Below are 14,450 nucleotides of genomic sequence, written 5' to 3'. Positions count from 1 at the left end.
ACTTTCCAAACAAAAGGGGGTTGTTTTCACCAGCAGGTACGATAACATTTTAAACTTAAAGGGTGCCACAACAACTCAAATATCTTATCTAGCAGATTTGTGATACGTCCCACTAATTATGGGATAAGCTTGAGAAGATCATCTGCATTTAAAATGTCCTGAATGATCTTGATTGGTTTAAAGATTATCACCATACAAAGATTCTTTTTCTTGGTTAGAAAAAGGGTACCCAGCTATGCTAATAATTGGTCAGGTATATGTTGTTGATAATGCGCCATCCAAAAATCAAATTCAAAACCTTTGGTTGTTAAGGAAAAATGGCATGACTAACAAGACAAGTGTATGTTCGCACTTTAATGCAATGATTAAAGTTACTAAAGAAAGAAAGGAATGAAGAAAAGAAACATTCACAGAGTGCAAACAGAAGGAGAAGAAGAATTAAGCCTAAACAGACAGATCATGCCTATAGTATACAAAATAGGTGCTTATCTGTTCACGCAGAGAAAATTACATGGGCAATTGCAGGACATTACAAAATATTCAAACAAGGCTGAACGAAAGGAGATGATGCTTATACAATATTCCACATAAACTACAAATGCCTTAACCTGTATTTTATGTTGTCTCTTTGGAGACAACCGATAAAACCAATATTTCATGCTTGTATAGAATATTCAAAGTATAGATGATTGAAGGAATGAAGAAAAATTTGCAACATTAAAAAATTTTTGTGCACTGCGGATGGTGTAAAAAATCTGACGTAGAGTGTACCACTTTGTGTGATTGATCCACATAGCCACCGCTTCCTAACGTATATTTAATGCCCGTAATTTTATTTTTTCATTTGAAAATTTTGAATAATAAAAATATCCCTATCTTTTGAAAAAAATTATGATATCTTACGTCCATATTATTACAAAGATTCCTAAAAACTAGACTTTCTGTATAGCACAAAGACTACAAGTTACAAGACATGGAAATCTTTCCCAAGTTTAAAAGTGGTATTTACATGATAAGACCGGTTCGAAATGTAAAACATCGAACATATATCCCCAGACTCAAATGTATGATGATCAAAAGCTTCCTCATACAGTTAGCTTGGCGCCAAAGATCCGGTACCTCCTGGTTCCCCATGGGTTGCTTTTGTCCAAATAATAAGATTTCAAGCAGCACCATACCCATGGTGGGTCTCTGGCAGCAGGGACTTGGCCAGCACCATCAGGTATACCCAGTAGTATGTTCATCTTGCCAGCTAGTTCGTCATTTGTTGGGTAGCCACCAAAAAATTTTTCCTGGCATGCGTTGGATCTGTTAGGGTGTAGTTCTCAAGCATCAATTGAAAAATTACTGAGCTGCATGCATACTTCCTATGTCCAAAGATATGTGAGGTAACTTCAACCCGCGAGGGTAAAGTGGAATCTGAATCCTACCCCATCTTCTCTAAAACACGTATGCATGAATTCTTGTTGTAGGATCTTCCAGAGTCAATCTGATCAGGTAGTGCCCATCAACTGGAGAACGGAGGTCTTCACCTCGCCAAGGATAAGCCGCTGCCACTCAAACAATGCACTTGCACCTGTGTGTTACCTATACGATTCAGAATCCAACCTAAAATGAGTTTTCCCTGCAGCCAACTAATTGTCAAACACTAATTGCGTGTTTTAAGTGGAAAGCTTGAATGCATTATTTTCTATACAAGAAAGGGATGGCTATTACATTAATTTGACAAAGGCTGTCTCTTATAAGATACAAGGAATCCCATGCAGCTAGTGTAACCTAGACACCTACGATAGGGATACTTCAGTCTCCACAAAATTACACCTAAGTGCCCAACACTTTTGACATTCAAACAACCTTGATGATGGAATGTCTCCATACCCAAAAGAAGGAAAAGAAAATGAAATAAAATGCTATGCATGTAATCGTATAACTAAACTAAGTAGTTTAATCACTTGTAAATAATATTGAAGAAAAATTAGTTCAGGTTAAAAAAAAGGGAAAAAAGGCTACCCTACATTGTTAATCTATTTAGATATCCAATATTAATTTGTTCAAGTTTACTGCATCGGTTTGGTTACACTTCACTTGTCAAGAATTCCTAGACACACGTCCATTACTTGATCACTGGTAAGAGTAGGCTAAAAATGTGTTTATACAAGATGCCATGCTGGAATTGGAAATTACATGCATTGGAAAATGAAGCTAGTAAAGAATGGCAATATGATCAAGAAGAATCATCTTAAAGTTTCGCTTCTATACTATTTGAATTTTAATTGATATGTAAGTTGAAGTGTCCAGTTGCACAAGTTCAATCAAATTTTTTAAACTAAATCTACATCTCCTTCAACGGAGTCATTCTGTTTTATGTATATAAGACAGAAGAAAAGTTAAAAGTTCTCTTAAAAAATTTGTAGACAACATGACCTCAGGATAGGTGAGCGAATCCATCAATGTCGCAAAGGCAGCATGCCTGAAATCTGTATCTGAAATTTAAGAATAAATTGTTTTAAAAAAAGTGGGAAGTTTATCGAAAAAGAAATATAACTGTAGACACAAATGTTCTTTTATGGTGCCTCACTCAGTGCTTCGACAGAAATACTAGAAAATATGGATTTCTATGTTCGTAAATGATTTACTACAGTCATAAAAATTGAAGTGAGAATTTTTTTTTTTTTTAAAAGCAGGACTATAGCAAAAAGGAAAAAAAGAAGCAAAGTTCTACAGTAAAATGGATAGTGGATGGTTCTTCAAAACATTGTAACCTAGTTTAGGCAAAATGAATTTCCAATATAAAGAGCTCTGGATAGTTTTGTTATATGCAAAGTTAAGGTTCAGCATAGACAAAAGAAGATCTAATATAAAGGATGTAATACAATACTATCAGCACAGAGTATTCAAACTTAACATCAAATATATTCATTTGGAAACTGCCGCTCCACCATTCAAGAATTGCTTTTTTCTTTTAAAACCAAATGATGCCCCAAATATGAGCTTTCTCGTAAAATTTACAGGAGGTTTAAAATTTGGTATTACACAGGATCTATCTACATAGAGCTTTATTTTCTACGTTATTTCGATGAATTGGGTAGGATATTCCTCTATTTTTCCTTGACAAAAAAAAAAATGCAGGCTTCTAAATATATCACTTCAATCTACTGTACAAATTATAATTATACAAGTGTTTTAATATCTCGAAAAAAGACCAGCACTTGTGCCCTAAAAGTAGATCAGTAAAGAGAAGCTTCAAATCGAGAAATTTCTTGGTCTGAAATACTCATTACAAACTCAACTAGCACCTTACAATAATTCGCCATCGTTCCAAACCCTAGGAACTCGAAGAAAGCTGGGATATTTGAGAACAAAAAGAGAAGACTTGGAGACATAACAAGGCCTCGAACTGAAGCAAGATTCGGGGGAAAAAAAGGCAAGAGAGACAAACCGGTTCCTCTGCTCCGTTTCGGCGCCCTGATCTCGGAGACGGAAGCGAAGAGATTCACCTTCACGTTAATCATCTTCAACGCATCCGCGAGCGGGAGGTAGAAATCTTCCGTCGTGGTCGCTCTCGTCCCCGTTTCCCCTTCCATACCCCTAGCCTTCCTTGCCGGAGATCGACTCGATTCCATTTCAAAACCATAGGGGAGGGAGGATATGGATTGGACATCCATATTCAAAAACTAACGACATCCGGTATTATTTCGAGAACCTGATCCAGGTGTGGCAAAAAGTTAACCCGACACTAGCCCGATGCCTTGGCTGGGAGAGAAAAACAGCAAACATTCAAATTTACGTAAATATTTCAAATGATATCTACAAATATATTTTCATAAAATTATATATATATATATATATATATATATATATATATATATATATATATATCATCTAATATTATTAAAAATTAATAATTTAAAATTAAAATAATTAAAATATTTTTATGAATAAATGTATAAAAAAATTATAAATATATATATATATATATATCATAATTTTATGAGAATATTCGTATAAATTTGAATATTTAAAAAGATATACATGTAAAAATATTTTAACATAAATATATTTCTCTTGATTTATTAATTTTTATCTTATTCTAATAGATAAAAATTAGCATATACAACTAAAATAATAAATTTAATTAATTTATTAATTTACATAGATAAAATAATTTTTTTATCAAATGATCGATCAAAATTTTTTTATTTAGAAAATAAACAAATCGTAACCATCTATATTTTCTTTAATATATAATAATATGTTTCTAAAAAAAAATATCTAAGCTTGATATTAGATGAATAACTTGTATATTTATATAGAATGGATATAGTTGTAAATTTGAACATTATGTAACAATAAGAATTTATAATCTTGTTATATTTTATTTTAAAATTTTTTATTGAAAATATCGTTGTGAAGTATATAAGGTATATCATGTTGTTATAAGATGAATAGAATCGTCTCATCTTATATAAAAATAAAATATAATATAATATTTTAATATATAAAATATTATATAATATCGTCATCGTGTTGTTATATTATGTAATATATTACTATATTATAGAGTAAGAAAATCTAAATCCATCTAGATAAAATAAATAAAAACTAAATTAAAATTTTTTGTATGTATATTCTTGTAAACATTCAAATTTGCATAAATGTTTTTATGAAATTACTATTTGTATATATATCCTTATAAATTTTTTTTGTACATCTATCCATAAGAATATTTTAGTCATTTAAATTTTAAATCATTAATTTTTTAACAGTATTAAATGATGTGGATACATATATCAAAAAATTAAAATATATATATATATATGTAAAATAAGTATTTTATAAGGGTATACATATGAATATCAACTTTGAAAAGATATGCACGTAAATTTAAATTTTTAAGAGGATATACATGCAAAAAATCCAAAAAAAATGAGAAAAAAAATTACTATTTTTCCTTAGTTGGGAGTTTTTTTATAAAAAATAAAAAAAAAATAGAGGAAATACAAATCTCCTCAAATTCACAATCTTTTTCTCCTTCAAATCAAACAGAATTGGAGAGAAAAAAATTAAGAGTTGATGAACCTTTTATAATTTTCATCTTATCTCTTTAATGATAAAGAACAAAATTAATATTACATTTCAATTTTAAGATTTATTTCAAGAATCTCATCTAAGCTTCTTATCTGATTGAGACTCTCATGGATGGAAAAAATCAACAAAAATAAAAAGAATGATGAAAAAAAGTAAAAAATAAGATCTTTTCTTGATTCTTTTCTTGAGTTTGTTGGATTTCTTTCAAGGATATAATAGTAAAAGTAGATTATAATATTTCGTTTCTTTTCCTTTCTTCATTGCTTCCAATTAAGAAGAGAAGAAATCACTTTCTTTTCTTTATTTAAACTCTCAATCAAGAGAAAAGAGATATACTTACTTTTTTTTTTCTTATTAATATTTTTTTTCTTTTTCTTTCTTGTCCAAACTCCCAACCAAGGTATTAGACTCAGTGTAAATTAGCAGGTTCTCTTAAACAGTCTTTTTTTGAGTTTTAATCAGGTTCGGCATTAGTGAAAACTTTGGTCTGACATAAGTTATATAAGTATGTGCATTGTCAAATCAAAATAATTCAAATTGTATTGAATCTTAACCTTGGCTAAACAAACTTATGAGTTGCATGTTTTTCATTAATTACATATTATAATATGCAATTAAGACTCATGAAGGTTAAACTAGATCAATCGTATAGTTAGTGCAGATCAAATGTTATGATAAGTTGAATATATCAAATTTGATTAATGGTATTAGTCCTAGATGAGCTAATGGGCACGGTTGTTTAAACCCATGCCTAAAGAATTTTTCATATTATTATCTTATTCTAATCCGATGAGAACTTGACATGATCTACTAACTAAAGCTTTGCTAGGTGTAACCACCAATTTCTACTTTTTAGTTTTAATTTTTTTATAAAAAAAACTATTGTAAAATTGGTTGGTGTTCTTGAAATCTTTTCTTTTTTATTTTTAAAAATTTATAAAATAAAAAAATTATTTTAAAAAAAAACCAAAACTATCATGCTCATCACCACTATCTCTATTGCCACCATTCCTCACAGGTCATCACCATAGATTAATCATCACCACTGTCGCTACCATTATCACCAAATACAATTCAAATGATTACCAAATAGATTTTAGATTTTATTTATTTTTAAATAATTTTAATTTTTATTAAGAGCAAAAACTGAATCTGATACCAAATAAGGTGTTAAATAGGGAAGAGACTAGTCAAGAATCACATAATATAGACTATCAAAGGATAATTTTATATATCACTACAATAGACTTTATAAATTTTAAAATCAAATGTTTAAATAACAATTTTGTCAACCCTATCGATTTAAAACTACCAATCAACTAGCAAATAGTTTGATGATATGTGAAAAAGAAATTAATATATAACATTGATTTAGAGATGGTACAACATACTCTTTCTATTATTTTTTTTATTGTAATAGAAAATAAAGGAAAAGAAAAAAGTGCTTTGTGAAATATCAAAAATACCCCTCAATACTTCCAGAAATAAATAAATTTGGGTTTAAGCGAACCTACCAATTTATCTATATATCTTATACCCTATAATTAACTAAAATATTTTAAATTAATAAAATAAAATAAGTCATTTATGAATACATGATAAGTGTTATATTCCCGAATTAAAATATCCTACTGTGAAAACAACTAAATCTCTTTAAAATAAAAATTCTAACAAAGTGATAAAGTATGTGATAAAAAAAAATCAACCATTTCTAATCCCTCTTCCATTTCTATCACTTCATTTATTAATACATATGACAGAATTTAAACCCAAATGAAGATTATTAATAGGGTCATCCATTTATTTAGTTAAAGGAGCTCCATTACAAATTTTGCCAATTGTTTCTCTCCTCCCGATTGAATTATTATTTTTTTGACTCTCTCCATCTAAAAAAACCCAAGAGATTGCTCTCAACTTCTCTTGGTTTGGAATTTAAAAATTAAAGAGGCACTTTACAATACATTCATAACTCTGTAAAAAAGAAGAGAGGGAGAGAGATAAATGTGAAATAATTATTAGTTTTTTTTTTTTATAGAGATCATCTAAACAAGCCCTTATATGTTCAAAAGTTTTTCTGATTAGGAAAATTTTATCGAAAAGGGAAAAAAGAGCGAGAAGTTAACATCCCTTGATTTTAAATTTGAAAATTAAAGAAGCACTTCTCATAAATTTCTTAGCTCGCTCGAGTCGGATGTACTCCCTAGTGTTCCTTCCACTCTATTATGATAATTAATGCACATTAATTTAAGTATCCCGTAATGCTTAGGAATCCCCTCTTTACTCTTGAGTTTATGAGGAAAACTAACACCTTAATAAGCTAATCATTTATTTTTTGGTAGGAAATCAACGGACCCTTCATTGAAATGTGAAAACTAGAGAAATAGGCAAGTCAGGCTTCTTCCTTTCTCACGTAAATTCGTCTCTCATTTTAGTTAGGGAGACATTAAACTCAACTTCTTTAGTTTACCCTAAAAAAAAAAAAAAACTCAACTTCTTTAGTTAGAAATTTTAGGAATCTGTATATGTTCTATCTATTAAGGATTTCAAAATCTTTCTTCTATCTTTTCCATTTTGATTTTATGTAATTTTACATAAAATTTTGAAATACATTATTTTTTTCCTTAATTTTCTGCAGTTCTATCAAGAAAAGGCTTCATCTGTACACTATTTCATCTTTTTGCATTATCTTATTTTACTTTTACGCATGTCAACATTTTTTTCGTTCATTCAACTTCTATTAAAGTGGTGAGATGCGTTTTCTTTTTAAATTTTATATTTTTATTCCATTACATTAGATTTTTCTATTATTACGTTTTTTTCACTTAAGAACTAGTTTTACTAATTAGAAGCAAATATAATTCCAGTAATTTTTGCAACTCACATATTTCCTACTAAACTATCATCTGTTTGTTTGTTACCATGGATGCAATTCCAGTACTCATGATTAATTACATAAATTTGCTAGTAATTTTGTACAATTTTATATCTACAAAAGGTTCTCTTCATCATTTTTTTTTTGGGTTCGGTAATAGAAGATATTTTGCGCCTTTATATTGAGAAAAGATCCCTAATAAAAATGTTGAAATAGAAGATACTTAATTTATGAAATTCAAAAATCAGAATATGATAGAAGTTGGTCAAAACAGAAGTTTTTGTTATTGTGTGTAAGTAAATGACCAATTTTATTTACATAGATGGTATATAGAAGTTTATGAATAAAGAAAAAGATATGTTTCTTCTGAGATAAATCTTGTTTTATATTATTTTAAATATCAATAAAAAAAATTCGAACATAGGTTTTAACAACATAATTTGGAGATGAAAGGGAACTTCATATATATAAAGAGTAATTCTTTGTACACCACATGCGGTGCAATAGTAACGCATCATCCAATAATATTGGGGCACGTAGCGCATTTAGATGGGATGGATATTAGATGCCGCTCAGCTTCTTTTTTTTTGTAATTTTTACTGATAAAAATATTTTTTCCTCTATACAATAAAGAATGAATAATATTATTATTTTTAAATATCTTGTATAACTTTCCGTAAATATATATGGTATCTTGAACCATATATATGACTTTCTGTATATTTATGACATCCTGAATAATATATATGGCTTTCTGATGCCTTGTATGATTTCATATGAATATATATAATATCCTAAATAATTTATATGATATCCTGAATAATATATAAGACTTCCTAATGCTTTATATTAGGACTGACAAAATATGATCCGATCCGTCAATCCGATTCGTATTCGGTCTGCCATAAACAGGTTTGATTTAGGCCAAACAAGTTTGGGTCATAAACGGATCAATCCGTTTAATCCGTTTAATAATTGGATCGGATTTAGATTTTAGATATTTAATCTATTTAATCTGTTTAATCCATTTAATATTCAGTTCGGATTGAGTCAAATAACCCATTTAACTTGTTTAACCTATTTCTGATCCATTTAACCCGATCTGTTTAACCTATTTAACCCATTTAAGATCCATTTAACCTGTTTAAAATCTATTTAATCTGTTTCTGATATATTTAACCCGACCTGTTTAATCTGTTTAATCCGTTTAACCTATTTAACCTAATTTAATCTATTTAATAAATAAATTAAATGGATCGGATTGGATTATCTGTTTAATAAACAGATTGGGTTGAGATTTAAATTTTTGATCCATTTAATAAATAGATCAGATTTGGATTGATTTTCTAATCCAACCCGTATTGATCTGATTCGTTTATGATTCGACTTGATCCGATTGTCACCCCCATCTTATATAACTTTTTATGAGTATATATCACATTTATATAACATCTTGAACAATATATATGATTTACTAATGTCTTATATGACCTCCTGTGAGTATATGTGACATTCCGAACAATATATATGACTTTCTGTGAATATATATGATATCTTGAATAATATATATTGCTTCTTAACGTCTTATATAATTTTTTATAAATATATATGACATCCCAAACTTTCTGTGAATATATATGATATCCCGAATAATATATATGATTTCCTAACGCTTTATGTACGATGCTTCGAATAATATATATGACTTCAAAAAATCATATATATTATTCAGGACATCATATATTTCAAATAATATATATGACTTTTTGAAGTCATATATATTATTCGAAACATCATACATAAAGCGTTACGAAACCATATATATCATTCGGGATATCATATATATTCATAAAAAGTCATATAAGATATTAAAAAATTATATATATTGTTCAGGACACCATATATATTCATAAAAAAATATATATATTATTCAAAATATCATATATACTCACAAAAAAATAAATATATTCACATAATATTATATCTATTGTTCGAGATAATATACCCATAAAAAGTCATACAAAATATTATAAAATTATATATATTATTTAAAATATCATAAATATATAAAAAATTTATATTTATGATTTAGAACATTATATATATTCATAAAAAAAATATAAAATATTATGAAACAATAATATTATTTTTTATTATATAAAAAAATATTTTTATTATTAAAAATTAAAAAAAAGATTTAAATGATATGACATTAAATATGTATTCCATCATTAAATATATTATATATTTTAAAATAATTAAATAATATACTTCACATCATATTTATTGCGCACAGAAACTTTCTCTATATGCGTATTGCAATACAGTGGAGGCCGCGACCTTCCCACCAAACCCGGTCTCTGTCTCCCCAATAATTTAACCGACTTTAGCCTATCGGTACCAGCCTAGCCCAAGGTCTTCCTGCGTAAAGGACAGACCCCCAAGTATTATTAATAAACTATATTTACACGGCAGCCGCCTAGAACCTTCAAGAGGATCCAAGTTTTCCCCGTACAAGTTTTTCCAATAAGGTGACGTTTGCTGGTCCACAAGGACCACGACGTGATTTTAGATCATTAATAAGTTTTTTTTCAAAATAATTTAATCATGAATGACTTAAAATCACCATATTCAATATATTATATTTCACTGACAAAAACTCTCCGATGCCAATCCAAAATCATTGATTATGCAACATCAAATCATCAAAAAATATTATTTTAATAATATTAAATATACTTATATACTAAACCGACGAACACTTTTATCTCTAAATTCACCAAACCTCAACAATTAATGATTTCACCTTTCGCAATAATTTTAAAAAATATGAATAATTTAAACAACCATATAAAAAGACTACAGTATATGATTTCCCATACCAAACACCTCCCAAAGCCCATGCCATTGAGATGGGATTACTTAACCTCATCATTAACGTCATCAGATTTTGTGGAATTGGATCTACATCCGGCGTACAAATGCAGCCTAGAGACAGCTTCATTAATTTTACGATAATACATAAGCAAGTATTTTATTTACTAATCTATCAAGCATATACGGTATGCATATAATACCGTCACAACTTATACCACGCGAACACCATTACAGTTTACACAACCAGAACAAACACTGAATATCACATGCACTGGCACGTGACTTCTTTATTCTCGTACAAGAGCTAGCTAGCGAAGGTTCATCGACGCGGTGGACCCTCTCAATGGTGGCCTGGTAGCTTCTCCTTGATCTTTTCCATCATCCCCTTCTTCTCATGCTGGCCTTCATCAGTCTGGCCGTGCTCCTCACTCTTGTGCCCGCCGCCCGGAAGCTTCTCCTTTATCTTCTCCTTCAGTCCCTTCTTCCTCCGCCCGCCCTGCCCGTCATCCTCCGACTGCATGCCAAGATATACAAATAACCCGTTCGATCACGGAGGGGGAAGAAAATAAAGAATATAGACGGTAAAAGAGGAACGAAGATCCGGGTGCATAAGACCGACAACATCACTATCCCAAAATTTTGGAATATATTGGAGCTCGGCAGACTGGGATTGGGTTAATATTCACAGGGAAAATTGCTACCGGAGGTACAAACGAGGCACAAGTTTGGTATGCCACTATTTGACCCAATTTGTCCCAACGGTGTGGCACGATTTAAATCCACTATTTAATCCTACCTGGAAAACAGAACGGACTTTGAGATTTGTTCCATGCCCTATCATACATAGTTTTTCCAAATATTGCCCAGTACAAGATGGGCTAGCACAAATCCCAAAGCCAGCCCCTGTTCATCGCAAGGCGGTTGCCGTGTTTCTACTTTGCAGGGAACCTAAACGGAATCCGTAAAACACATCAACTTCCATGAACCGCATGGCCACGTAGTATCAGCTTAAATGAACGCTACCTGTAGACCACTGTTGTTAAAACGTTAGTTAAGCTTACCGAGCTGCTGGAGCTGGAGCTGCCGGAGCGGTGGTGGCGTCCACCGGGGTGCTCCTCCTTCCCTGGGTGCACCTGCTGCTGCCTGCCACCTTCTCCATGCAGTACCCCTTCATGCGGAGTGGTGGTGGTGCCGTAAGTCCCGCCGGTGACCGCACCACCGTGACCTTGGTGCTCCGGGATCGGGTTGCCGTACTCGTCCGTCCGTCGGATCGGATCCGCCATCTTTCTTTCTCTCTTATATATCCGACCGCTCAAACTAACAACGTCACCTCTTTATATCTTTTTTGGAAGCCGAAGATCTGGGCGGAGAGGCAGGAGGGGAGAGCGTGGTGATTTATAGAGATGGAGATCGTTTGGATAGGTATGGCGGGGGTGATCGTGCTTCAGACACGTGTGCCGCTCGTGACGACGTAGGGTGGCTGCATGGCGACCGAGGTGACACGTGTGACAGCGTGGTGTCGGTAGGTCATCGGATGCATTAAAGAAGGGCGGTGGATTTATCAAAAATAAAAAGGGCGGTGGGAATTGTGGATATGGATGTTTGCAGGTGTCTCGGCTAGGATTCGGGTTGTATCTTTCGCGCGAAAGAATAATTCGCCTTCTTCCGTGATATCAATCGTTCGATCATAACTTTGGCCATGTATTTTCCTGAAAGTGAAACTGTGCCGACACGATCCGACGGTTGATATCGCAAAAAAAAAATCAAACATTGTCTCGCACAGAAGATACAATCCGAACGCATGTCGGCCGATGGTGTACTGAAGAAGTCCTGAGATGAGAATGGACGGACTGTGGGAGATTTGGCCTCTCGGCTCATTACCTCAATGGGTTGGCCTTAATTATCAACATTGCAGTAAAATTGAAGCAGGTAATACGTATATAAAATTTATTTTTATATAACATAAATTTTATTATATTATTTATATCCATATTAAAAAGATACAGTAAATCGTACCAAAATATCTGACCCTATTTATAATTCTACTTATATTATCTCTCAAGGACTTAACAAAATGATTAATAACAATAAAATTTGCTTAGTTAATCTATTTTTTACACAATGATATTTTTGATCTGCTGGTTCATAAAGTTCAACCATTCTATTTATATTTGTGTTTATTTATAGTGTTAATATCTAATTTGTATCCATATATGTTTAAAATAAAGATGAATATAAATTTTAGCATATAATAAATATCTATACTTATATTTGTATTCGTTAATTAAAAAAAAATTATAGTTTAGATATACAATCCATATCCAATCTATTTTCGATCTTATTAAGTAAATTTGAGGCTTGCAATAGTTATTTAAGTTTGTTTATTCTGTATTAGCAAGTTATGTATATCCACAGTCTCTCACGATAGAGAGAGAGGGAGAGAGAGAGAGAGAGAGAGAGAAGTATTCAACTTGAGGTGGTTGCACTCCCATAATTTTATTATAATAATAGTAATAATAATAATTAGTGTAATTGTTATGTGAATTGCATCACAAAAGAAGGACTATTATGAAAGTCTTTTTTAGTTTGGAAAGAGATGGGAACTATCTACCATTTCATTTCATGAGATGATGAAATGAAATGCCTAACAACAAACGCAATATAAAAGAGCAGAAAAACAAGAGAGAAAGAAATACACAAAAGATTTACTGAAAGCAAATACACAATGGTCTATAGTGCAGTGCATCATGCTTCAAGGTAGAGTACATGCTCCAATATAGGTTTGCCGACTTTCCTGGCTCAGTTAAATAAAACCGGCACCACACATCAAATCTCCAACCATTATATCGACAACTCTCATAAAACATCTATAGGTTCAGAATTTCCTGCAACAACGATATTCAAAACAGTGGAACTTCATGTATCACATTTAATGCGCAAAAGTTTAACCTTATTGGAGTTCTTAAAATAACTTTTTTCGTAATTCTTAGAGCAATGGCAAAACCCAGAAGTGCAAATTCTGGAAAATAATTTTTGCACACGGTGGATTTTGATTTTCGAGAGTTGAAAATAATTTTTCATAAATCATTTAAAAGATGATGTGGAGTGCATGTTTAAATTCCATCGTGTATCTGATAAACAACTTGAGAATTTGAGATGAATAGAGGTAAAAATATGCTATTATGGGTATTTTTATTTGTCTTGATTTTTTTTTTTTTTTACATGATAGCTTCCGGTAAGAATATCATTTCTAGTGAAGCAATTGACTCTCTCCTCTTTTTTCTCTTGGAGAAAATGTTGCTCTAGGCCATTAAAAAGTTATATGTTTCTCCATCAGAAAATGTAGATCCGGGTGATAAAAAATTTATATGAACCTTGCAATGCTAATTCTTTGAAAACATCATGTTTTTTTTTTGGGTAAGGGAAAACATCATGCTTGCTACGATGTACACAAGTTTAAAATATAAAAAAAATATTTTTGAGTGCTAGCCTTTATAATTTTATGAGATACTAATAATATGATTGTTTGAAGTGTAAAAATATATATTGGTCATTTTTTTATTTTAAATATTTTAGTCATATTATTTGAAGTGTAAAAATATATATAGGTCAT

The 14,450-nt window shown here is 31.0% G+C and overlaps 2 protein-coding genes across 3 annotated transcripts; both read right to left on the bottom strand.

The window, feature by feature from the left end:
* Positions 1 to 1,155: 1,155 nt before the first annotated feature.
* LOC105049225 (uncharacterized) lies at positions 1,156 to 3,743 on the bottom strand. Of its 2 annotated transcripts, none has more exons than XR_012139000.1 (3): positions 3,440 to 3,743; positions 1,365 to 2,483; positions 1,156 to 1,292 (listed from the first exon to the last, which is right to left on the bottom strand). XR_012139000.1 is itself a non-coding variant. In XM_029266231.2 (3 exons), exons 1-3 carry the CDS (start codon positions 3,663 to 3,665, stop codon positions 1,558 to 1,560), a joined length of 315 nt encoding a protein of 104 aa, XP_029122064.1. In that variant the 5' UTR covers positions 3,666 to 3,743; the 3' UTR covers positions 1,364 to 1,557. The 2 variants fall into 2 exon arrangements, 1 of the variants encoding a protein (XP_029122064.1); XM_029266231.2 differs by lacking the exon at positions 1,156 to 1,292 and having other exon boundaries at positions 1,364 to 1,587; positions 2,425 to 2,483.
* A 7,089-nt stretch (positions 3,744 to 10,832) lies between these two features.
* LOC105046082 (desiccation-related protein clone PCC6-19) lies at positions 10,833 to 12,203 on the bottom strand. Its single transcript, NM_001405764.1, has 2 exons — positions 11,899 to 12,203; positions 10,833 to 11,351 (listed from the first exon to the last, which is right to left on the bottom strand). The coding sequence occupies exons 1-2, from the start codon at positions 12,118 to 12,120 to the stop codon at positions 11,178 to 11,180; spliced, it is 396 nt and encodes a 131-aa protein (NP_001392693.1). The 5' UTR covers positions 12,121 to 12,203; the 3' UTR covers positions 10,833 to 11,177.
* Positions 12,204 to 14,450: the final 2,247 nt, after the last annotated feature.

This window comes from Elaeis guineensis, chromosome 2, assembly GCF_000442705.2.
Source record: "Elaeis guineensis isolate ETL-2024a chromosome 2, EG11, whole genome shotgun sequence".
NCBI lineage: Eukaryota > Viridiplantae > Streptophyta > Magnoliopsida > Arecales > Arecaceae > Elaeis > Elaeis guineensis.
Note: the sequence above shows the minus strand (reverse complement) of the source record. Positions and strands in the feature narration are given on the sequence as shown.